We start from the raw sequence: 25948 nt of genomic DNA, 5'->3' as shown, positions 1-25948 counted from the left end.
ATAACCTGGAATGCAACACAATATGTTTGGCAGCTGAAAATCTAAACAATAGGCCAGAGTGGCCTATTCTTTGTCTGACAGCAGTGTAAATGCAAAATGACAGTTGCACACTGTGAATCATGGGTAACTATGTCATATTTTGCGTGGTACATATTAAACATCACAAAATATCAAACTACGTTTAGCTTGTTAAAATATATGGAACCTGGAACTCTATAAACATAGAAAACGCAGTTTTAAAGCGACCGATTGGAAAATGAACTGAAGTTCTATGAATGCACCATCTGTCTCTGGGATGAGTGCCAGTCCTTTTATTGAGTGGAAAACGGTTTTTGTGACGTCCAATAAGAAGCAAGAACTGAGCTGTGTCACGAGGCAGGATTATTATTAATTTAGTTTCTCCCTCAGACTTGTCTGCTAGGAAAACAGTCTCATTTACAACATAAGTTAAACAAATCACAATTTTATTGATACAGTTCGGAATTTCTGCGCATACACAAACTTTTGGGCGTGCTAAATTATAGTTGGTGATTTCACATTGTTTGCAGCTTGTTTTCATCTTTCGATTCTTTAGGTATGTTCTTTGTTTGTTTCACATGTATTCTGCTGAGAAAATGGACCCATAAATCAACATGTAGACGCGTGGACTTTCGTCAGTGACTTCCCTTAAATATTGATTATCGGGGCATCAGTTGTTTAGCAAGGCGGAGACAGAGGGTGGTGTTGTCTTGCAGCCAACGTTGCGGGCGAATCGCCCACAAGGTGATTTGTGCAGAGCGAAGTCTGGCTGCCAAGGTACGCTTAAAGGTCTATTCTTCCTTTAAGTGCGGAGAATATAACACTTGTGTCGTCTTAGCCAGACCGTATATGTGTTTTCCTAAACGCGATTTGGAATGTGTTCATTTCTCTTTGATACACTTCTGACAGTTGACGAACAAAGAGGACGGAGCGATGCAGTTGCCAGTAAAATAGCTAATGTTGTGTCTGCAAAAGAGCCGCAAGTCTGAAATGTATGGAAGGAATTTTTGAAATTGTTTTATAAGTAAAGAAGGCATTGCTTCTGATGTTAAAATGCAAAAACTATCCAGCTATTTTTTTGTTATCCCGCATTCTCTCTGTTCAAAGTAGCCACAATGTTAAACTAACGGAAGGAGAGGGATTTCAAAATAAAATATCAAGGGCGACGTTTTCTGTTCAAGCTTGCCTGGTACTACATTTTAAATGGAGACAATGTAAAAATTAATAAGAAAAATAGGAAACAAACTAAAATCAAAGTATATTATGGTTGATTGAATTAAAATCAGATCATTTTTAAATATATTGCATAATAAAAATAATAATAAAGAAAATTCTGCAATATTTTAAGTCTAATAACACTTGGGATTGTGTATAGAAAGAGAAATCTGCTCAAATGTTTTCCAATCATAATAAATCCACAAACTTAAATCAGACTGGATCATCTAAGCTTGTATCACTGAACCAATGTTGTAAAATAATCAATATTGGCAAAATTCTTTGTTACAGTTTATACACAATGTGAATCAAATCCATATACAGTATATTTGTCAAAAGCTCCAAATGAATAATTTACTCAAAATGTTTTTATTGAAAGCTTATTATTTGTTTTATCACAAAACAACACAAACTCAAAATTAGTTCATACTAGAGATTCTTTCAATAAATGCACTACAATATTAATTATTTCGTTGTTTTACAATATTTCATTACTTTATTTTTGTTATTCTTTTATTATGTCTATCACTTTGCTGCTGATACTCTGTGAATTTTACAACCAAAGGACAAATAAAAGTAGGCTATTAAAAAAGACTGTTTTTATTTTATTTACGACGTGCTTTTAGTTTGGAGGAAACTCTTCAGCGGAAATGGCTTGGTTTGTAATCGCCGATAAATCGATGCTAGTCCGGTACCTTGCTAGCTAGCTTGAGTCCGTTTTGTTTTGGTTGTGTTATAGTGCGACAGGATCGCTAGACCGACGTTTTCGGGTTCAAGTCAGGTTAAGGCGCGCTGTATTTAACTATTAGTTCACCCGAAAGCTGTTTTCTAAGAATAAGTAGCTGTGACGGCTAATATTTTAGTTTTGTTTTTTTTTTTGCTTTAATACCCCGTAACATCATTTATTTTCATCCAGGAGCCCGATTCTAAAAGCAGCTGAGCGGTGCAGTGAATCATGAATCTGCAATGAAAGACTCAGGAGAACCTTTGGGGCTTTTTCCGGGGTGCTTCCAGCCTCCAGGGGGATAAGAAAGGATTGATATAAATCCCTGATTTCCTCGGGAAGCGCCTGGAGAACCTGGAGGTTTGGAAGTCATGGCCCATCTACAGCAGACCGATCTGTCATATGCGTGGGAAAAGTATATGGACTGTAGATTGCAGGGAGCGGATCTGCAGGTAAGACTCCTCAGCAGTATATGACTCCTCTTGGATGTCTTTTGGTGGTGGTGATCCTTACCAATGCAACACTGCAAGCCGGTGGTCCAAAAAAAAAAAAAATGCATCAACGAGTTTATCTTTTTTAATATTGATGCATATCCACTATTTTTTATGTTGAACTCATGAAATACTATCTCGGAATATTTGAGTCATATTATGTCTGCTCTGGTATGAGATTCCAAGCCTGAGGAGATGTTCAACAAGGTTACATGAATCAGCTGTGGAAAACATTTTTCAGGCATTCTTACTAAATCCCATGAATTACTCCTGTTTTTGGATTGCCAAAGTCAGAAACCCCTAGGAATTGTGTTCAACAGTGTGTTATTGTTCTAAGGGGCATGTTTCAAATGTTTCTCAAGCCGTGGCTGAATAAGAGGCTGTGTTTTTGTTTTAAAACTAGAAGATGATCAAAAACTCACAGGCTCAAAAATGTTTATTTATTAAAAGGTGTGTCAGTTTTTGTCCGGCATGAATCTTCCAATGATCTGTCCTAAACCTGCTTTAGAACCTTTACGTTCCCTAGATTCGACCTTTGGAGAAAGAAATGTCATGAGGGTGTAAGTATAAGCACGTGCACGCTCGAAAGTGAGTCAGAGTAGACATCGAAGCAGGTGTAAACCACAGCTGGTTCGTAACATTTACTGTGTTATGCATATCTGTCCGAAAGGGGTGTGAGCTGTTCAGAAATGCTCTGTTTTGTGTTCCCCTCGTTCTGTTGGAGCAGAACAGCAATCGCATCACGAGACTTGGATTAGGATCAGACTGTGAGTCGGTCCACTGATCAGACAAACATGCACACACTTAAATAGGTAATACAGTATCTCTCAACAGTAAACATCGCAGTTAAAATGCCAGATTTTTAAATGTAAAAAACGATGCCAAAAAATAAAATTTTTGATGTTTTTTACACCTTTAATGTGACGCATATGTTAGTACAATTTTACTGAATAAACCTTGCAAAAGTTCTCTAAACCTGTTAGACTGTGAGGACATCTGTTTTCCACAGTCCTCTTCAGGTGACCCCACGGGTTTTCTGTCAGATTCAGTTCTTTACGTTAGCTCATCCATTCCAAATCTAGCTGAAACCTGTCTATTTGATTTGTGATGTATGCATAGACTCACTGTGATGCTATAAAATGAAATCCCTCTTCATCATCAGCGTTTGAGCACACGCCTGGAAATTTGGGGTCAAAACTGACTGCTATATGGAGCATATGTTCATAATTTAATCCAGTTTACCAAAAACCCTGGTTACATCAGAAGAAAAATAACCCCACAGCACGATGCTGCTACTGCTGTGTTTCACAGTTGGCATGGTGCTTTTTTGGTCAAAGGAGCTGCAGAAATGCCTGCAGCTACAGTGTTGCTCTCTGCCTCTTGGTAGCATCTCTGACCAGTTTGCCAGTTTGTCTTTTCATCAGTTTTGGAGACAAATCCTGTTCTTCACTGTTTCCCCTTTTTTCTCCTAGGCCACCACTCCCCGTGGATGCCGTGGATTCTGTTGCACCCTTACCCTGACTGAGATCCTTTGTAATCTCTCCTCATACCGTGTCTTTAGCTGAAGAATGCAAATGAGGAAATGTTGGAAAAAATCCTATCAGAACAGCTAAACTTTAGTTCAGGTTAAACAGAGCCGCTATACCCAAGAGGTGTTGATGTTAAAGTTAGATCCACATAGCCCTGTCTTTTAGTGTTTAACCCTTTCTCTCTCCTAGATATGGTGATTGACTGAGCTTAACTGTAACTAACTCTATGTGCTCTTTTTCAGAATCTAACCTTGAAAACTGGCTCAGAGTTTATCTGTTCTTTCTTTCTAGGTCTAACGACTAAAGGAGCTATATCCATTAACATTTACTTTTCCTTTCCATAGAAAGTACCTCTGGATCAGTGCTTCTTTGTTCTTTTTGTGTCTCTGCTCTGTTCTCTCAAACCCCCAGTCGGTCGTGGCAGATGGCCGCTCACACTGAACCTGGTTCTGCTGGAGGTTTCTTCCTGTTAAAAGGGAGTTTTTCCTCTCCACTGTCGCTACATGCATGCTCAGTATGAGGGATTGCTGCAAAGTCAACGCCAGTGACTGTCCACTGTCTCTACATGCTCATCCGGGAGGAGTGAATGCTGCAAGTCACTGACTGGATGCAATCTGCTGGGTTTCATTAGATTGAAAAACTTTTTATCCAATTTGAATAAATAACTGAATCTGACTGCACTGTTCAATGATTAGGATTAATTGGAATGTATGTACCTGAATGTTGTGAAGTGCCTTGAGACAACATGTGTTGTGAATTGGCGCTATATAAATAAACTGAAATGAATAGATCAAAAGGTTCATAAAACAGTTTGCCTGAGAGTTTACTGTGCGTTTTGTTCCTTTCTATGTTACATTTAAGGTTAACAAGATTTTTAATGACCTAAAAATAAATTGCACTTTGTCCTCTTTAGGCAGACCATTTGGGGTATTTTAGTTGCTTTGGTAAGCTCTTTGATCTGAATTAGGCTCCCATCCATGAAACCGATGAGCTTTTTTTTCTTGTGGACCTCCTTTACACAAAGAATGCTCTGCTTTTTCTTTTAATCCTATAACTTAATCTGTCCCATTTTTTTATGATGGGTCCCCTTGGTACAACTGTGGTTGTCTGCACCTGTCAGTTTGTGCAGCATGGGCATTTAAGTGAACGAGACACACAGAGAAGGTTTATTGAACGCGGCTGTTGTCTCCAGAGTGCTGGGATGCTACCTTTCCCTCCTGACTGAGCCTGATGTGGGGAATACATTGTGACAGTTTGTAGTGATCACATGGCTACTGTTGCGCTACAGGCTAATGATGTTTTTCACAACAGCTCACTGTAAAGTTTACTGATGCCATCTCACCTTCGCTGATGTCTTTTCTTTGTGGCAGAAAGCATGCAAGTTTAATAAGACAGTGATCATGGGAAATGTCCGAGCAGGAGAACTCTACCCCACTCTTTTGCATCTGAATCCGTGGTCTCGCTTTGCTGTGAAATATGGGGGGTAAATGAACTTTCCTTCTGCAGAAGCTGATGAGGAAGCTTGTTTAAAAGAAGTGTAAAAACACCAGCCCCTCAGCCACTGCCATGTTCTCTGCCTTTATTGTTTTTAGCTTGATAAACTCCCTAGCTTTCTTTGTAGAAGTGTTCATGTTTTTTTCACATTATTTTCGTATTTTGTGGGAGATGTGAAAAACCGTGGAGCAGAAGGAAATTGCCACATGGTTTAAATTGTTTTGGATATGTAAATCTGAAAGCATGGCGTGCTTTTGTATTCAGTCTGCTTTACTCTGATACCCCTAAATAAAATCATGAAGACCGGAGCACAACTGAAAACCTATCAAGAGATGGCTGTACACGTAAAGAGACAGACCGAGAAACAAGAGCATTAATCAGAGAAGCAGCCCATGGTAACGCTGGAGGCGCTGCTCAGATCCACTACTCAAACTATGAATTGTGAACTTCACTAATCTAATGGAATGATGGCAAGAGGAAAGCCATTCTTTAAATAAAACCATAAAACGTTTGCAGTTTGACACAAACCATGTAGGGAAGACAGCAGACATGTGGAAGAAGATGGTCTGGTCAGATGAGACCAAAATGATGCAAACGGCTATGTGCTGAGAAAAACTAACAAGCAATACATATCACCCTGTAAACACCAATCCCCACTGTCAGACACAGTGCTGGCAGTATTATGCTGTGGGGATGCTGTTCTCCAGCAGAGATGATGTGAAGATGGATGGAACTAAAAACAGCAAAGTGCTGGAAGAAAACCTATAAGAAGCACCAGAAGATGTGAGTGGGACAAAGAATCACCTTGTAGCAGGACGACATACAGGCAGAGCTACATACATCAGTGGATATCAGTGTCTTCAAATCACCCAGTTAAAGTCCAGACCTGAGTTCATTAGAGAATCAGTGGCAAGACTTGAAAATTGATGTTCAGACACCTTCCATCCAATCAGACTGAGCTTCAACTATTTTGCAAAGCTGGTTGAGACATGCCGCAAAAACTTGTAATCACATTCAAAGGGAGTTCTACAGTGTTTTATTCCACACAGAGAGGTGGAAGAAACCCAGCAAAGGTCAACGGGCCTGGACACCACGGGAACCCTAACGGGCTGCGTTGAGGACTAAGGCCTTCATATGTGGGTCACGCGCTGTAAAAATATTGAAAACCATGCATCAGTTTTTGTCCAATTCATAGTTATGCAGTTTGGTCTGTCACATAAAATAAGATACATAAAATTTTGTTCTTGCAAAGTGCCAGCACGTGTTCAAAGCGGATTCATTCTCTCACAGTGTGCTGGATCTGTTTTCCATTTGGCTTTTTCTGTAGCATATTTACAGCAAAATGAGGTTCATTGTTGTTAGATGGTTAAAAATGACCTCAAGGTTACCCATACTCTCATCACGACATAGTCAGCTGATGATTTTATTGGAAAAAGAAATTATCTGACAGATTGTTCTACTTCCTCCTTTTTTAGAGTCAAAACATTCATCTGTTTATAATGAAGAGCTAAATAAATCACATTGAGAACCACAGATACAATAAATAACTTTCGCTAACCCAGATGAGTTTTTCCATTGTATATTTAGCATTTACACTATATAGGTGTATTTACATTCCAAAATTCAAATAATTAAGGGTATTTACTCCCACTTTAAAAAAATTCTTCCTTTTAGGGTGGAGGAACCTGCAGTATTGTTTTTCTCTGCTGGGATATCTGCTTTAGGCACTCATATCTGTGGGGACTGTTTCCCTTCTTGCTGTGTCCTAATGAGCTGAGTCAATTTAGTAGAATGGTTTGTTGGGCTGGAGCCAAGCATAAGAAGCGGGTTTTTTGTTGCCTGTAGATGTAGAGTTTCATTATGAGAAAACAGGATGTTTCAGAATGTGGAGGCACTTTGCTTTTTTTTTTTGTCTTTGTGTGCCAATTGTGAGTTCCTGCTAGATCACCTTATCTGGATTCTGTAACTGATTCCTCGTGTTAAGTCAAGTAAAGTCAGTCACACTCTTGGATTATTGGTAACTCTGTATGTTATGGCTGGTCGGTCTTGTAAGTACTGTTCTGTAGCTCCTCTGCCTTGTTTTTAAGGGTAATGATCATGATGCGGTGTAATGTAAATGATCTTTCATGCAAAGTGCAGCTTAACTTCTCACAGCTGTCTCATGTCTGTAAAGTCGATAAAATGTTACAACTTCCTGTATTAGATAAACTCTGGTTAAACAGTACACCCACATTTCTTGTCGTCACTTTACTCGCCTCTGCCAGTGCTTTCTGGTCTTGATGTGATGAAGCCCTGATTGCTTGTTTAAAGATTAAACTTCTCAAGCGAAGCCTTTGGCAAAATAGGCTGAATACTAAGTAGCTAGTAGAGATTGCACGGCTGATCCACCTTTATTTCTCCAATGTGCAGCTTCAAACGTGCTTTGCATTTTCTATTTCTAGTATTTCATCAAAGCTACACTTTGTAAGATGTAATGATGTTTTACATTAAAAACCAACTGCCGAATAGAGATGACAGGTGAGTTTCTGAGCAATTTGTTGATTTTTTTTAACATGTTTCTGCACAAAAAACAGGAAAACCATTGCTGTTTTGTATTTCCTGCAGTATGTCACCATAAGGGTTACATACATGTTTCTGTAGCTTTCAGGACAGCAGAAAGTTGCATTTGTGTATTACAGCTTCGCTTTGCAGAGCAGCCAGTGATGGTGTGTGGGGAGCAAAATCAGTTGAGCACAGTGTGGAGGAAAAATATCTGATTGCTTCTTTCAGTGTTCTTGATTTTTTAGGACATCTCCTTAATCATTAATCAAATAAGAAAACTCTTAAATGTTTTGGTTTGTTTTAGAGATGCTGGCTGATACCAGTTCCTGTTTTTGTTGATGTCTGTCCTGCAAATACTAATTCTGGCCAATTCCGAGTTCAGCAAGCTGTGTTTATAACACATTCAAGCATGTTTGTGTAAATTTCAATAAAATTCGGGAAATCTATGCGCATCTTTGGCTGCTCCTGCTTCAAGAAAAGTGCGATAATATTTGGCTCCATGCCCTATGACGCCGGACTTTTTTCCCCCAGTTTTTGGGTGAGGATGAGGATGGCCTCTGTTCGTGTATGAAGGAATGGGGACATATGTATGTTAGCAAAGGAGAGTCTCAGGGAGGATGCACATAATGTGGTGTGCTTGGAGACAACATTCAGCCTTTTGGATGGAGTCTCATTGCAATAGATACCCACAGAGCAAGTAGTTATGCTGATTTCATAGACAAGTCTTTCTGCTGCTTGAGGAAAAAAGGGTCTTTTTAAAAAAAAGTTTATGAACTCAGAAATAAATCACAATTTCTTTTGCTTTAATTCAATAAATAAATTTAATAAACACCATAAAAATATGCTACCAGTTCCTTGATAGATGTAATGGTATAGATTATTTTGACAAAATTTAAAACAAATGTCAGGAAAAGTGCTGCTTTTAATGATTTTACAGCCCAAAAGAGTGAGAGTTTCGGTTTTGATGCATGAAAAATGCAGAAAATAAATATCAGATTCTTTAGTATTTGAGCTGAGGGAAGCTCAAGAGAAAATTGGCAGATTTTTGGGGACTGAAAAATTGATTGATGCTACTCTGCATATGTTGGTGTCAGTTGTAAACAACGTCAATTTGGAAATACTGTTTGTGTTTTTTTAGAGTTTGTAACGCTTCATCTCATGAAACAGGAAAACTGCAACCAAAAGCTCCTGTTTCGTAACTCCTCCAACTAACCTGCTTGTTCTGAATCACACCAGAGAAAGAGTAGTTGACAACTAATTTTAAAGTAACTGTTAGATCCATGTAGTACTTTACAAAAGTACTTGGTGGTATCTAATAAAATGTGGATTTCAGTATTCATACCCCTTAAAGTTTTCCATGTTTTGTCACAGTCCAGCTACAAGCTTCATTGTATTTTTGAGTGATTTTTTTGGGATAGATCAACAGAAAGCAATATGTAATTGTTAATTTGAAAGAAAATGACATATGATTCTCATATATCTTCACAAACATAAATCTAAAACATGAGGCATGCATTTGTATCCAGCCCCCTTGGAATGAATATTTTATAACCACCTTTTGCTACAGTTACAGCTGCATGTATTTGGGGATATGTCTCTACCAGCTTTGCACATCTAGAGATGTATGAACCATTCTGCTTTGCAAAATAGCTGAATACAAACCCCAGCCACACTTTTCAGTTTTTAGTTGTTAAAAATAAAATCAAGCAAAGTCTAATTTTTTTTCCACTTCACAACCGTGCGCTGATTTATGTTGGTCTATCGAAAAAAAAATTTTTTTTCCGATAGGTAATTAGGTTCTTTTTATAAGCTGACAAAAGTTCAAGGGATATGAATACTTTTCCAGGGGAATGCACGTTTTATCGTAAATATCCACCTCACCCAACTCCACCTTAAATAATATTCAGTTTAGGGCGGAAGCAATTAATTGGATTAATCATAATTAATCGATTATTGAAATAATCGCCAACTAATTTAGGATAGGTCAAATCGTTAACTGGAGTATACAGACTCTAAAACATGCCATTTGCTGAGAGAACAACCCATTCAGAGCAATAATTAGGTGAAAATTTGTGGAAACAATAAATACATTTTGCATTTAAGTTGAACAACTTTCTTTGTCTGTAAAAATGCTCTATCCAGGACTCCTCAAGTGGCTTAGCTTTTGCTTCAGCTGGTTCAAACTCCGTAAAAAATATGCTATTAAGCACCTTTTGCTATCAGATTAAACAACAAAACCGTTGACAGATAAATTGATTAGCAAAATAATCGTTACTTGCAGCCCTAATTCAGTTTACAGTTGACCTAATGAAGGTGTGCCTGAGACATTTAACTACTATCAAAGGATCATTAGAAGGTTGTTAAACCTTCAAACAAACGACTGAAGAGAACTGCAGTAAAAGTGTGGTGAAACATTGCAGAAGAAGAAATCTGTTCCTTACTGTTGAACATGAAGTACATTTGTGGTTATTTTGAGCTCTGCATGTTATTTGTTAAACATGTTATATACCTCTGCCTAAAATGCTTACTTCAGTGATTTGTCCTATTAACTCATATTAATTCACCGGGAATAACCCGTTTGCTCATCAAGTGAAATGAAGTGCTTCAGACCAAACCTTGTTGAGCCAGGCTGTGGCTGCTTTCAACATCCTCATTTGTAATCTCACACATTGTTGTATTTCTAGTTTCTACAATGTCCTTTTCTTGTTTATTTATGCTGAGGTTCGTAGACTTTGCTCTCTAACCGCAGGACCTTTTCACATCTGCATTCATCCTTCTGCCCTGCAGTTTTAGTCCATCTCACACCAATCGCTGACTTGTTCCACCCAACTAGCTGAAAGGATGAATAATTCACCTCTCTTATTCTAGGTTGAGTCAGACATCTGAACCGTTGCGCTGCTGTGCCTCAGCTTTTTTCCACCCACAGACACGTTACTAAGTCTGCTGCTGCTTTGAAAAGAAAGAAAAACACCTTCAGAGTAACAGTGAGGCAGGAGCAGGATGTTTAGGTCCTAATTTTAAGTAACACTAGTCTAAAGGTCCTCTGCCTGAAAATTGACAAATGAGACAGGGTATGCTTTTTTTTTGTTTTCAGCTGAGTGAGTTAGGAGTTTTACCTAGTTTGGGAGGAAATGTGGAACGTTGGGCGCTCCTCATGATGCTCATCACCCAAACATCAAATTAGATCAATAGGAGTCTCTGACAGGAAGAGAGGAAAAAAACAAATATAAATAAGCTGTTACATAATCAGCATCACGGTTCCTTTTCTGCTGCTGCCAAGTTGTAGTCTAGTAAATTATCCAGAGAGCTGCAGAGTTTGTACCAACACATGGATGACTCAGCTATGAGACTCCCATGACCAGTTTTCCCATGATCACCACGCAGGGCACAGCTCCTGGATCTGAGACGTTTGGAAACCAAAGGTTTCAGACTGCAAACATGCATCTCTTTCATGCAAATGGAGTGAATTAGTTTTGTTGTTGTTTTCAATTCAGATATGAGTGTCTCTTTTCAGATTCTTCGACCTCCTGATTCTGATTTTAGCTGATTCTAATTTCTCTTGAACAGCTAGAATATAAGATTTTATAAGCCAGCACTGGAAATGTTCCGAGCCTTCCTAGTTAGAGTGGTTAGTTGTTGTTTACGTTGGGAGCAGAGTTGATGTCACACTGTGTGAGAGAGCAGTCAGTGTTGAGCAAGGTTTTAGAAATATTTTAAATCAAAAACAAAATTATCTCGGAGTTCATATCATAAGCTGTCTTTAGCATCAAATGCAATCAATTAGCATGGTTACCATTGCTGGCTTTACTAAAATGCCATTTCTGTGTGTATTACCCAGAGAATGAAGCCCCTTAACCTAACAATGAGATTTCTAAAAGGCTGCAAGCATTTACAAATTGTAAAGTTATGCATATAACTACTGTTCCCTGAAGGAGAGTAACGAAGTACAACACATGAGTATGGGATATCACGCCCTGCGTGTCCTGGCTGAAGCCACCTCTAATCACGCCTCCTAGGCAAATGACGTGATGACGACAGATGACAGGCCCCGCCTGCACTATATACCTGTCCGTCATCATCGTCATTACTCAGTTCGATAGCCGCTATTCACCGAGCCCAGCTGAGCAGCGGGGCAGCAATGTGTTGTACTTCGTTACTCTCCTTCAGGGAACAGTAGTTATATGCATAACTTTACGTTCCCTTTCAGTCGATTCACTCAGTACAACACATGAGTATGGGACATATATAAACGCCCCGCAGAGCAGCCATCAAACCTGGATCATACACTGCATACTAGTGCAGCACTTCAGACCCAGCAGAAAGAACAGAGTGAGCCACAGAAGGGGTTGTCACATCCAAACGATAAAACTTTACAAATGTGTGCAGCGAAGACCAGCTGGCTGCAGCACAAATGTCACTCATGGGCACCCCTCTAAATAGTGCCCAGGAGGTCGCTATGCCCCTGGTGGAGTGAGCCCTCACACCACGTGGCATTGGGAGACCCCTGTTGCTGTAAGCCAGAGAAATAGCCTCCACTATCCAGTGGGAGAGTCTTTGTCTGGACAGAGCTTTCCCCCTTGCTGGGTTAGCAATACACACAAACAGTTGATCACACAACCTCGCAGACTGAGTACGGTCAATGTAACTACGCAATGCACGTAAAGGGCACAGGAAGTGTAACCTTTGTTCCTCAGATGCAAAAGGAGGTGGACAAAAACTCGAAAGCTCCATAGTCATGGAGCTGTAGTCCGAAGGTATAACCTTAGGAAGATAAGCTGCATTGGGTCGCAAGGTGACCTTGGAACCATCAGGTGAAAAGTGTATGCAGGTAGGATTTACAGACAAAGCATGGAGGTCTCCAACTCGCTTTGCAGTTGTCAGAGCAAGAAGCAGAGCAAGCTTATATGAAAGGAACTTCACATCTACTGACTCCAAAGGTTCAAATGGAGGGTCACAAAGAGCTTCTAGTACCAATGTGAGATCCCAGGAAGGAAAACTGGGTTTAATCACAGGTCTGAGTCTACGAACCCCCTTTAAGAAGCGTACAGCCAGAGGATGAGCACCTGGTGTGACTCCATTAAAACCAATATGGCAGGCAGAAATGGCAGCCAAGTAGACCTTAATTGTGGAAAAGGAAAGACCTTTATCCAGTAGATCCTGTAAAAACGTTAAAACTTCCACCATAGAGCACTGAAATGGAACAATGTGCTTGTCCTCACACCATTGCTCAAAAGCTCTCCATTTATAAGCGTATAAGCCTCTAGTGGAGGATGCTCTTGCATTCTGGATTGTTGCCACCACATCAGGGGGGAGGCCTTTGGCTAACAAGCTGGACTTCTCAGCAGGTAAGCATGCAGCTTCCACATCTCTGGGTGTGGATGAAATATCTCCCCCCCTGCCTGAGTGAGGAGATCCCGGCAAACGGGGAGTTGCCACGGCTCTGCTGCCAGCAGGCTGATTATCTCGGAATACCATGACTTTGCAGGCCAACGGGGTGCTACCAAAATTAGGGACAGACCCTGTTTGCGCACCCTCTCTAGTACAGGTAGTATCATTTCCACTGGGGGGAATGCATACAGGAGTACATTGGGCCATGGATGGGCCAGGGCATCCACTCCCAGCGGAGCATCCTGATCTGTTATGGAAAAGAACAGAGGACAGTGGGTGTTGGCTCTGGTGGCAAAAAGATCTACTGCTGCTGTCCCAAACAGACACCATATTTGTGCCACCACGGTAGGGTGAAGCCTCCACTCTCTCACCCAAGGTCCGCCTCTGGAGAGCAAATCTGCACCCAGATTCAGACGTCCCGGGACGTGAGTAGCTCTGATAGACAGAAAATGCGTGCTGCACCACTGTAAGAGGGTGTGAGATAGTTTCAGGAGAGGAAGTGAACGAGTCCCTCCCTGTCTGTTTATGTATGAAATCACAGTGGTGTTGTCTGTCCTGACCAGAACATGTTGGTTTAACAGAACCTGGCAGAAATGTTGCAGAGCCAGCAGAACCGCTAAGAGCTCCAGGTAGTTTATGTGGAGTTTGGATTGTACTAGTGTCCAAACCCCCTTCACGGCCATGCCATCGCACAACGCGCCCCACCCCCTCAGGGAGGCATCCGTGGATACCACCTTGCGAAAGGTTACTCTCCCTATTGGCGAACCTCGGCACAACAGTCCTGGTTCCCGCCAAGGGCTGAGAGCCGACATACAGGCAGTGGTTATTGTTAGCTTTCTGCTGCGGTGATGCCATGCACACAACCGGTGAGAGCGGGTCCACCGCTGAAATGGGCGCATCTTCAGTTGACCGAGTGGTACTACTGCAATCATAGATGCCATCATACCCATCAGTTGTAAGATGGTCTGGAAACGCAGTTTGTGTCCCAACTGAAACTGAGCGAGGCAGCGGTGAAACGCGGCCACTCTGTGGTCGGAAAGACGTGCCCTGCTTGTAAGGGAGCATATTTCCAGACCGAGAAATGAAAATTGCTGACTTGGGATCAGCGAGCTTTTCTGAGAGTTTATCAAAAATCCTAGGGCTTGAATGTGCGACAGAACCCGAGACAGCTGCACTGTCGCCTGTTCTCTGGAACTGGCTATTAAAGCCCAGTCGTCCAGATAAGTTAAAATGCAGATGCCTGTTTCTCTGAGAGGTGCTAGCGCTGCCTCTACACATTTTGTAAATGTGCGAGGCGCTAGAGACAGACCGAAAGGCAGTACGAGGTACTCGTACGCCTTGCCCTCGAAGGCGAATCTCAGAAACTGTCTGTGGTCCGGGTGTATCGCTACGTGAAAGTAAGCGTCTGTCAGGTCGATCGTGGCGAACCAATCGCCCGGGCTGATAACACTCAGAAGCTGCTTGAGTGTTAACATTTTGAACTTGTATGTTCGGAGGTATTTGTTCAGAACTCTCAAGTCCAGGATTGGACGAAGCCCGCCCCCTTTTTTCGGAACAACAAAATAACGGCTGTAACCTCTGTTCATGTCCGACTCGGGAACCGCACGAATAGCTCCTTTTGCCAACAGTGTATTTATCTCCTCTCTCAGAACCTCTGCTGCTTGGGCCATTACTGCCGTGTTTACCACGCCAACAAAGTGGGGTGGTCTCCGGCAAAACTGTAAACGGTAACCCACAGCAACGGTCCTCTCCACCCAAGGATGGAGTGCGCATGCGCGCCACATATGGAGACGTGAAGCCAGGCGACTGGCCTGCGGCACTGTTGGTGGAACGGTGCTGCCCTCTACCGACGTGCAACAGAGGTGCAGCCTCATTTGGCCGTTGCCTGCAGCTCTTTGATTTTGACTTTTTTTCATAGAAAAAACTGTCTTTATTGAAACATTTGGAGCATCCATACAAACATTTGGAACAACTGCAGTGCTCAGAAACACATTCAACGCACCCAAACCGGGGGCTTTTAGTGCAAATATATTTGTTGGGAAATTGTGCTTGGGAGACTGTGTGGGGGAAACGCAGCGCCTCTTGGGACTGGGATCCCGAACAACACCAGCAAAACCTCTTTTGGACGGCACTCGCCGACAACTGGCAAACATGTCTCCCTGCTCCCGAAACTCCTGAGTCCCGAGTCCCACAGCTAGGAGGACTGTGGTTTCTTCTTTCGGGACGTCGAGTCCCTCTGGAGCCCCGTAGGAGGACCCCTGCTCCAGGCCGTCTTTCGGGGAGCTTGGCCGTGGTTTTGTGGCTGTGCCGTCTGAGGGTTCAAGCTCATGGGTCGCGTCATCCTCTTCGCTGGGGGTGGCGGTACAGCTGGTTTGCGAGTGCCCGAGCTGGATTTGGGTCTCACATCTCACCTGGGGATGATACTGCGCAGTGCTTCGGTCTGCTTTTTCCTCTGCTCGAATTTCGCCTGTATGGCGTCGAGAGATTGTCCAAACAGCCCGTCGGCTACCAGCGGTTCATCCAGGTAGACAGCTCTATCCCTATCCGGGATGTCAGAGAGCGTCAGCCACAGGTGCCTTTGGGCAACCACCGTCGATGCCATCCCTCTGCCCAATGATAGCGCTGCACAGCGGGATACACGGAGGATGTAGTCAGCGGTGATTCTCACCTCATTCAAGAGTGGCATCACAGGACTCTCCGGCGGTGTTGCGGCTCCAAGCTCCGCCAAGCGCATAGCTTGGTATGTTTGCAGCATGGTAATGGAGCTCAGGGCACGAGCGGTGGTCGCTTGAGCCTTGTAGATTTTCTCCAATTGAGCAGCGGAGAACCTACAGTGCTTAGACGGAAGCGATGTTGGACCACCCACACCGTGATTTTGGGATGGGGCCAGATATGCTGCCAAAGACGGTTCCATAGGCGGAAGATTCACCAGTCCGGCTTTTTCGGCGCCTTCCAGGTCCAGATACTGTCCATAACCCGGTACCGTGACGCGGGTGGACAGTGGTTTGTTCCAAGAAGACGTCAACTCAGAGATAAAGTCTGGGAACATGGGTAGATGATGCTTGACTGCGGCCGGCTCCGAGGGGAGATAAAACCCCGCGAATCACGATGGCTTCTCCGCAGGAGGTGGGGATGGCCATTCCACGTCCAGTGTGTCAGCTGCACGGCGGCAAAGAGAGAAGAAAGACGTGTCGCCCGGGTCTGCTGGCGCAGCAGCGGCAGCCTGACTCGGCAGAGACTCATCCTCATCATCGGACAGACCATGAACATCCAAACCGATGTCCAGTACGTCCTATTCTCCCTGAAGGGGTTCTAGCTGAAGCTGAGACCGAGCACCTGCATTATCGGCTAACCCATCAATATACTCCATATGGTCTGCCCAGCTGGAAGCGGGGACTTCGACCGAAAAGCCGTCCTCATCAGAATCGGACGAAACTGGGTTTCCCGCCTCGGAGAGCAGTGGGTCTCGCCGTGAGACAGCAGCCTCTCCCAGCACCTTTTCGAGGAATTTAACCCGCCTCTCCAGGGTCGAGCGACGAAGCTGGCGACAGAACGCACATGCTTCGGGCTCCGCCAACGCTCTGCGAACGTGAACGATCCCGAGACAGACAGGACAAGCCTCATGCTGGTCCTTCTCATGAAGCGAGAAGCCGCACCCCTGAGGACAGGGACGAATAGATGACTTCTGCTTCGCTTGCGTTAGCTTTGTGCTCATCCCGAACCACAAAGCCAGACCGAACTGCTTGAAATCAGCGCTTTGCGGGCAGACACGCTTACCAGCAGGCAGCAGTGACTAACTCCAACAAAAGCAGTTGAACTAATTCCAAGTAGCCCTTTGAAAAGAGACACAGAGCTAACCAGCAGCAGCTAGCTAGCCTGACTCAAAGAGGTGTTCTTAGCGAGGTGAAGAGCGTAAGAACTGAGTAATGACGATGATGACGGACAGGTATATAGTGCAGGCGGGGCCTGTCACCTGTCGTCATCACGTCATTTGCCTAGGAGGCGTGATTAGAGGTGGCTTCAGCCAGGACACGCAGGGCGTGATATCCCATACTCATGTGTTGTACTGAGTGAATCGACTGAAAGGGAACCAGCATGTTTCACGACAGACAGAATTTAAAAGCTCAAATCTACGAAAAAGAACCCATTTTCTGTAATCTCCGTTTGTCCTTCGTGTTGTATGCGGATAGTCTCACTCAGTCGCCGGCTGATTAACCTGCAGATGTGTCGCAGAAAATGATCTCTGACCTCTGAGGTGGTCAGATGAATATGCAAAGGGTAAAACAGCATAATGGTAACATAAATATATTTTGACCCACTTATTTTATTAACAGTGACAGCAATGGATTTGCAAGAGTAGATCTCCACTTATCCAGAAAACCCTATTGTTTGGTGGCAAATGATGAAAGATGTTAATCACTTCACAGGGAAGGTCAAACACAGATTTGTGAACCGTTTTCCCTCCTAAGCTGCATTTGCTGGTATTGGCAATGTCTCCATTATCAAATCAAACTGGCTGGTTGGTGCAGTGCATTATAATATTGGATTAGAGCCTCGAGGGAAAAAACAATCGTGTTGCTGGGAAATTATCTCGAACCATTTGGTTTTCTTTTCCAATTGGAGGAATAAAAAAAACCACGGGTACATAGAGAACACAGGGACAAACCGATCCATTTAGATATTAAGTTTTGTAAAATTTGTTTAATAGTCCAGGTCCAGGATTCTTCAGGGCATAGTTTATATGAATTAATAACAGACCTGGATGCCTTGCAGCTTTGATTTCCAGCCAGTATTTCTCCCGTTTTTATACCTGCTTCTCATCTGTTGCGTTTGTTTCTTTCACCACTGTGATCATGTCAGCTTTCATGTTTTACCCCTGTCCTCTCCAGTCTCTCATCCATTCCTTTCTTTTTCCTCCTTTTTTGTCTCCTGCGTATGGCATTTTTCAGCCCCCTGATGTGCTGTGACCCACACCCACACACCTGCCCACCAAACCCATCAGTGCTTTGGCTGGGTTGTTGTCTCAGCTGTTCATCTGTCACCCTCCCTGACCCTGGTGAGTGTGGTCTATTCTGCACCTTCATCTTGCAGGATTTACCAGTATAAAAGACACTTAAATGTAAAGTAAAGGTATTACACTGAGTAAAAACATTAAAACTAAAAGCTTTCACACAAAGAAAGTCACAGTGACATAAATTCACCTTATTATCATACTCTACTTTAGTTAATTTAATTCACTAAGAAAAATATGTACAATGTATGTGTCACCAAAATTACTCCTTCAGAGACGGTTTTATGGAAGTGGTTCTAAAAGTAAAATTTAAATAATTACCTGGTCAGTTTAGATGGATTACTTGATATTTGATCAGGGAGTCAAGCAGTGGGGGGACAAAGTCTTCCTGAACCTGCTTGTTCTGGCTCAGAGACTTCTGTAGCGCCTCCGAGAGGCCAGGAGGACAAACAGTCTGTCTTCTGGGTGGCAGGAGTCTTTCCTCAGTAGCAGGAAGTTAGGCCCCATAGATGTACTGTGCAGATTTCACTACCCTCTGCAACAAACTTTTGGTCTGCAACAGACAAATTCCTGCACCAAGCTGTAATACAGAAGGTCGGGATGGACTCGATGGTGTAGCTGTAGAAGTTCACCAGGACGCCTGAAGAGGGATGGTTTCTCCTCAGAGTCCTCAGGAAAAGGCGCTAGTCCAGGTTAGTGTGGATCCCAAGAAATCGGCCTGACTTTTCATAACAGTTTAAAATTATCCTATTTATGTTTTTTTATCTTGTGTTTTTTGGAAATTAAGTAAGAAGTCTGATTAAAATTATTATCAGTGCAAGATTCCAACCTAAATATTTACATTGTGACTGAAAAAAAAAAATCTAATGTTCATTTCTAAATTCCTGAGCGAATTTAATTGGCTAATTCTTTTGACAAATACAAATTGATACACCAGCATAATATAAGAATATGTAAATTAAAAGAATAATTATTGTTTTTGAGATTTTTTTTAATCTTTTTTGTCTCCTGCAAACAATATTATAGCAGTTCTTACTTAAGGGTCAACTTCTGCTATTTGTAAACAAAGGAAAAGTGAAGTGAAAAGTGAGTTTTTAAACCGCCTTCTGGACAATACGCTGGAATTTAAAGCCAGGAACACAACAGACTTAGAGACAGACTTGTTTATTCACCGTTTTACAAAATCATTCCTTTTAATCCTGTTTTATGAATGTTTAGATACAAATTTTTGCATTTTTTTGTGAAAAGAATTGGTCTTTTTGTTTTTATATGCAAGATTTTAATAGATGTTCTCTCCTATTTACAGTGCATCGTTTATTTTGGATGGAAGGCAGAAAGCAGGCCTTCACAATTAAAATCTAGATTTGTTCAAAACTTTTTGGTGCATTTTTCAAACGGTTTCGCAACTGAGGTTTGCGCCCTAATGGAGATGTGTTTGGCTCCCTAGTTGACTACTTAAAAAAACTGCAAATTGCAAACCTGCAACACAAAATGCTGTTGTGTTAAATCAGTTGATCTCTACAGTAGATCTGTCAAAATATAGTGGGTCTGTTTGGTAAGAGCATTGCTTCTTGAAATATCATCTTCTAACAACCAAAATGTCAGAAGCAATGCATGAGGTGTCTCCTGCTCCTGTATCCATATTATAAATGATGAAATGTGCAAGTTGAATTTATTTATCCTGACTAGAGACAGGTCTGTGCTTTACACATCACTACATTTCTTTTGTTTATTTTCTCTCTTTGTTGTGTCAGTGCCATCATAGGTCAGAATGGTTGTAAAGCGACTGGTACAGCGGTGGGGATTCCCAGGGCAGCCGAATCAGTCAGGGATCAGCATGGCCTGAATGAATCCCATCAGTGGTGTCAGATTAGCGTAAAGAAGCCTGCTGTGTGGTATGAGGGACTTAGTGGCTGGCACATAAGCCAGGAAGGTTTAGCACTCTACCCTGGAACCAGTAAGGCTGTTAAGCGAGGTCAGATGACTCATCTCACCATTACGAAAGCCCGAGTTTTACTGCCAGCTTTGGTGAAAGGCTACTACTGCCTTGTTTTGACTTCTGCACTCAGACAGGTTGCATCTAATGCACAGTTTTAAAACGTATTGTCTGATTGTGATTTAGTTGCACCTACAGGTTACAAAGGAAAAACAAAATACTATACACTGGCCTTTAGTTTTTTTCTGTATTTCTGATAAAAAATAAAAACTGAAGCTAAAGCATTTTAATTTTGACTATCACTATATATAAAGTTATAGAAAATAGACAATCATCTAACTCACTGTTGGTCATCCTGAGAAAAGGAAATGTTTGTTAGAAGCACATCTCAGTTCCTCTTCAACTTTGTGCAACTACCAATCACATTGTTGCTCTTGTTTGTGTGTCGATTCTCAGATCAGCCTTCAGAGTCTGGAGAATTTCCTCTGTCTCTTCCACTACGTGCAACACCACCCCGATAACAGCACCAACAATGCATTGACATTTTGGTAAGGTTTCCTCACTGTATTATCGTTTTTAAATATTCAATGTGTTTCTTTCACGTTTGTAAGACCTTGAGAATGTAGGTAAAGTCCATTGTAGTTGAATCAGAGCTTTAAAGTCTGAGGTTACAGGAAAATTTTAATAAAATCTTTTGGCAGAAATAGCAAATAGTTTAGAGAACACCGAGCCGATAAAATAAATTAGAGCCGCACAATATATCGAATATATCAGTCTTTGCAATATTGCAATCGCAAATGACTGGTGGGGGAAATATTTGGTCGGATACCATATTTCAAGTGTCACGCATTAATGCTCTGCATGCTAGTAATAAAATTGGCCAGTTGCTCTGATGAGACTCTGTCCAACTGGCTAAATATTACATTAGCATGAAAAATGGAAGTTTACAACACTTGGAGTAGTCTTTGAAAAGCATACTGTAAATAACCCCGTATTGGGATTTTAAATAGTAGAAACAAAATAGTTCATAATTTGTCAAGTGGAAAAAAATGATACATAGCTTTAAAAATTTCTTGCCAAATTAAATCAGAGAAGCAGCCAATGTAAACTCCAGAGGAACTGCTAAAATCCAAAGCTCAGGTGGGAGAATCTCTCAATGTGAAAGGTACTAGTTCCCAAAATCTGGCTTTAATGGAAGATTTGCAAGAAGAAAACCATTGTTGAAAAAAAGAACTAAGAAGCCCTGTTTTTTTTAGTTTGACACAGGTCATGAAGGACACGGAGTAAACATTTGGAAAAGGTGCTTTGGTCAGATTAAACCAAAATTCTACTTTTTGGGTACATGCAAAGCACTAAGAGCAGGTTTATACTTGACCTACTGCGAGGGTGGGCACCACAACAGTGAAGCAATCGCGCGGTCAATGCCAAGTTACCAGGGCAGGTAACTTGGCGTAGACCATGCCGGGTGCGCACCATACTCCATTCAGAATTGTTAAGAGTCCGAAATTGTATCTGGGAACAGTTTTAGATCCTTTACAAACAGGTCAAAAAGCTTTTTCCTCTTCATTGTTTTACTCTTATGAATATGAAACTTTGCAAAAAACAGAATCCCGTTGATAAAATGTTTTTTGAGAGTGCACACAGACTTTTTAAGTGCTTCTTCTCTTTTTTACTGCATTTCCACTGGTTATCTGGCATACTGCCCCCTGTGTTCTCGTATAATACTGCAGGAAGTATAAACGCCTACAGTGCTTGTTCAGGCTCGCGTGCCCTCAGCAGAGACCTGCGTGCCACCCTGAAGCGCAACTATAACTGAGCCGTATTGCCTTTATTTAGCTGCAAAAGGGAAGCGGATCAGCATTGATGAATGGAGCTAAATGCTGGACAAGCCTGGAAGAAATGCTGTTAGAGGCTGCAAAGGACTTAAGACTGAGCTGAGGTTCACCTTCTAGCAACCCTAAACATGCAACCAGAGCTACAGCATATTTAGGCATTATGTGGCTTAGTCCACGCCTAAACCCAAATGAGAATCAATTCTGAACAACTGAACAGCATAAATTAAAACTGATACATACACAGCGAGCGACATTTCATCAAATGGAAAGTATATTCTGTGTTTGCAGACTCTCGTATTGTTTGCACTAGAGCCAGATATACTGATGCTGTAAATAAACCTTGTTTGTCTCCCTGACGTCACTGTAGCTCTGGAGTCTCCATTGACCGTGCATTGCACACAGGAATCCTCCCTCTGCTAACCAGGCCTGTGTTTATCTATTATCTAAAGCTGCAGTCCCAAAAAAGAAAAGTGGATGAATGAAACCTCTGATGAAATTATTTGATTGGGCTGGAGATAAGAAGCTCAAAACAACTGGCTGGAGCAAAAAATCACAAAACTTGAAGTGGGCAGCTGCGTGGAAACAACTATCTCTGTTTACTTGGCTCTAATCAGTTTCTTGTGGTAGTGATGACAGAACTAACAAGCCGAAGCTGGTGAAAAACTCTGTAGGGAAAATAACCCTTCGACACAAACTCAAATTTAACTATTTTACATTGCTTGTTTGAAAGGGCTGTAATCTTTTACTGAAGAATGTAGAGTATAGACTGCTTCATGAACTGTTACCCTTTTTTAATTAGTTTTCTAATTATGTTCCCATTTCAATACTTTTTACAGTTGCTAAATATAGTGCAGCTATTCGAGCGATGTGATCTCATGATGTTTTGAGTAGGAACCTGGTCACACTTACTGACTGACAGACAAACTGTCTTAGACGCTCCTCTGGCCTTTTTATGGGTGACCTGTGACAGTAAGCCTAATTCAGAGGGCTAACATTTTTCACTGAGACTTCACCTGAGTTTTCATGGTGAACAGCAATTTCTCAAGGGGTCAGATTGTGTCACTGAAGTCTTGGTCAGAGTGTAATTTTAATTTTCAGCAGATGCAGCAAACATTTTACTTTTTATCTGTAACATTGGGACATCCCTGCTCCTAATCAAGATTTTGACCTGAGAAAGATCCAGTGCGTGCATTTTAAAGAGCTAACAGTTGACATCTATATGCATAACTATATCAAAGTCATTCAAATTGATTCCCTCTGTGTATGTCACTGTTGGCTCTGAGGCTTCCCTGAAAGTCCCTCCTGCACAGCCATTGTGGGCTCAGCTCTTACTTATAAACTACGTATCAGTCCATCGCTTCTTCCATATTTCCTGCATTATCCCACAAAATTAGGGTGTCAGGCTACTTGTTTCTTTCCGACGCATTTAGCTTCTACTTAATTGTATGTTATGCAGTAATTAATGATTCCGAATACTTATTGGTACTATTAGTAATGTAACTCTCAGAAGCATAGTCGCTTAACAAAATAGAGAAATTTAATTACCAAATCCTGTTATCAATTTTAGGTCACTTAGTGTTTTGTGTAGTTTGGCTGATAAACAGTTTTTCAGTGAAAACAAAAATGACCCTGCTTCCAAATGAAAACGATGTGAAACTACAAACACAGAGGAAGAGCCAGATTAAAATGCTGTAGCTTAAACGAGCATGTATGGAAAAAGCCTATAAAAAAATCTTATTCACTGCAAATGAAAACCATAAGTATTGCAGTAATAAACACTAATATGTATAAGCTAAACCTAATATCAACAATATTTAAATACTGGCAAGCTATTTCCCAAGCAATGAGGCTTTTTCATTGTAGCTGCTGTTTTATAACTTCAGCACCATAACTCAGCAGGAGCTTGATTTGTTTTTGTTTTTCACAGATTACCTGTCCGATATTCTTCTGTCAGGACATTGTGACAGCTTTAACAAATGTGTAAAAAATACAAAAGTTACCTACTGTAGCTTTAACAAACTACTGGGTTTATAGTTTTTTTAGATTAAAACTAGCTTTTATCTGACTGTAATGTTGTTTCCTCAAGCGAATTCATTGTTTTTCTATGCGTGGCAGAATTACGCCTCCTGTACATCAAATTTGACTCTGCCATTAGAACTTTTTTTACAATACTTTACCTTTGGAGTTGTCTTTTCTTTCACTTTTTCATTTTTGAGTGGACTTGTTTTTTTTCTGCAAGGATTGTAAAAACATTTGATGTTTCCTATCAAGCTTTACATGGTGTACTTCATTAGGATTAAAGAACCCATGGACTGGTACTGTACGCATTCATCCACTTTCAGTTTAATGCACTCATTTATTCTGCAGCCTACCTAAAAAATTTCATATCAATTTAGTAGTCAAATTCGTCTGCAAATATATTCGGTCCAAGTTTATGCCAGATCAATCTAATACAATCCAATCATGCACTCAGATTTACGTTATGTTCAAAAGAATCCAATTATAATACAATACAGTCAACTTCAGTAATACTATACGGTAATTAGTAAAAAGCTCTTTATTAAAGGAAGACTGGCCTGTTACAGTGAGATGTTGAATTTGAGAGATCACTTATCCTGGTCAAGCATGTGGAAGCAGTGGACAGAACCTACTCCTTTCTACAGAAAGAAATCTCTGGCAGAATCAGGCTTAGTATAAGCAGCTTTCTGGGGCAACCGGTTAAACATTAAGAGTATAGGAAGGAAGCACAGAGAACATAAAAGCATTACCATGAGTACTTTTTATGGGATGAAAACAAGGACCGTAGGAATTGCTCTGTCAATTGGCTTTTTCAAAGAGGACACACAACTTATATTTCAGGTCTGGGTAAAATGTTCTTTACTGTCCTTACTTCCTCCAAAGAAACAGTTGATGACAGCTATTGCTTTATAAATCCCATTTTCCAGACAAAAAAAAAGCTAAACAAACACATTTTAAGAAAAAAATAAAGAGTTTGCCCCAAATTCACGACAGTAATTGTGATTTAATTGTCTCTGTCCAGGAAAGCAATAGAGCTAAAGACAGAATCTCTGAGCCAGGACAACTTTCTAGATGATTGAAAACAGCCAAACACAGAGGCTCTGGGCCAGGCATACTTTCTATGAGAAGGCTAAAAAAGGGGAAGAACAGAAAGAATTAGAGCTTTACGCTTTCTTCAGTCCAGAACTATAGGATGTGACTGAATAGCTAAACAGTTGTAGAAATAGAGCAGTCATATTCAACAGTTCAAATTAAAAGAAACCTTACTGTGGTTATAGAAGTAGAAAAAAACCTTATTATCACAATATTTTTAGCAAGTAAGCGTTTAGGTAATATTAAAATTGTTTTCATTATATATTTTTAAGGAATTAATAAATTGTTTGTCAGATAATGGGTTTCTATTAAATATTATACCATGTTATACTATTATTATGCCCTGTTATCCATTCATTCTTAAGAGGCCTTTTTTGCATTTAAAGACAGTTGCTGTTGTGGAAAATACAGAAGACAGTGTCTTTTAACGACGGTCACCCACAGAGGTCTTGCACAGGGCACTGGGCGTCTGTTGGTGCTACCAAGACCAGTCCCCTCGCCATGTGACATCACATGCTTTCATGTGATACGCTGATCTGCTGTGAATCTGGAAAGCCTCCATTTGAAATTCCAATTTAATGGAATTTGTGCAGCGGAACAGAGAAATCAGTCAGCAGTCATGTGAGGAAGTGTGCAGATCCAGCTAGCAGGACTG

The 25948-nt window shown here is 41.3% G+C and overlaps 1 protein-coding gene across 2 annotated transcripts in view; it reads left to right on the top strand.

The window, feature by feature from the left end:
* The first annotated feature begins 1922 nt into the window (after positions 1–1922).
* The window catches only part of lyst (lysosomal trafficking regulator), a 98040-nt gene continuing 74014 nt past the window's right edge, over positions 1923–25948 (top strand). For both annotated transcript variants that reach the window (XM_047352423.1, XM_047352422.1), the window contains exons 1-2: positions 1923–2409; positions 20804–20895. In XM_047352423.1, coding sequence (XP_047208379.1) covers positions 2329–2409; positions 20804–20895 — 173 coding nt within the window. In that variant the 5' untranslated portion in view covers positions 1923–2328. The remainder of the gene's footprint in view (positions 2410–20803; positions 20896–25948) is intronic.

This window comes from Girardinichthys multiradiatus, chromosome 22 (assembly GCF_021462225.1).
Source record: "Girardinichthys multiradiatus isolate DD_20200921_A chromosome 22, DD_fGirMul_XY1, whole genome shotgun sequence".
NCBI lineage: Eukaryota > Metazoa > Chordata > Actinopteri > Cyprinodontiformes > Goodeidae > Girardinichthys > Girardinichthys multiradiatus.
This window is presented reverse-complemented; position numbering and strand designations above follow the sequence as displayed.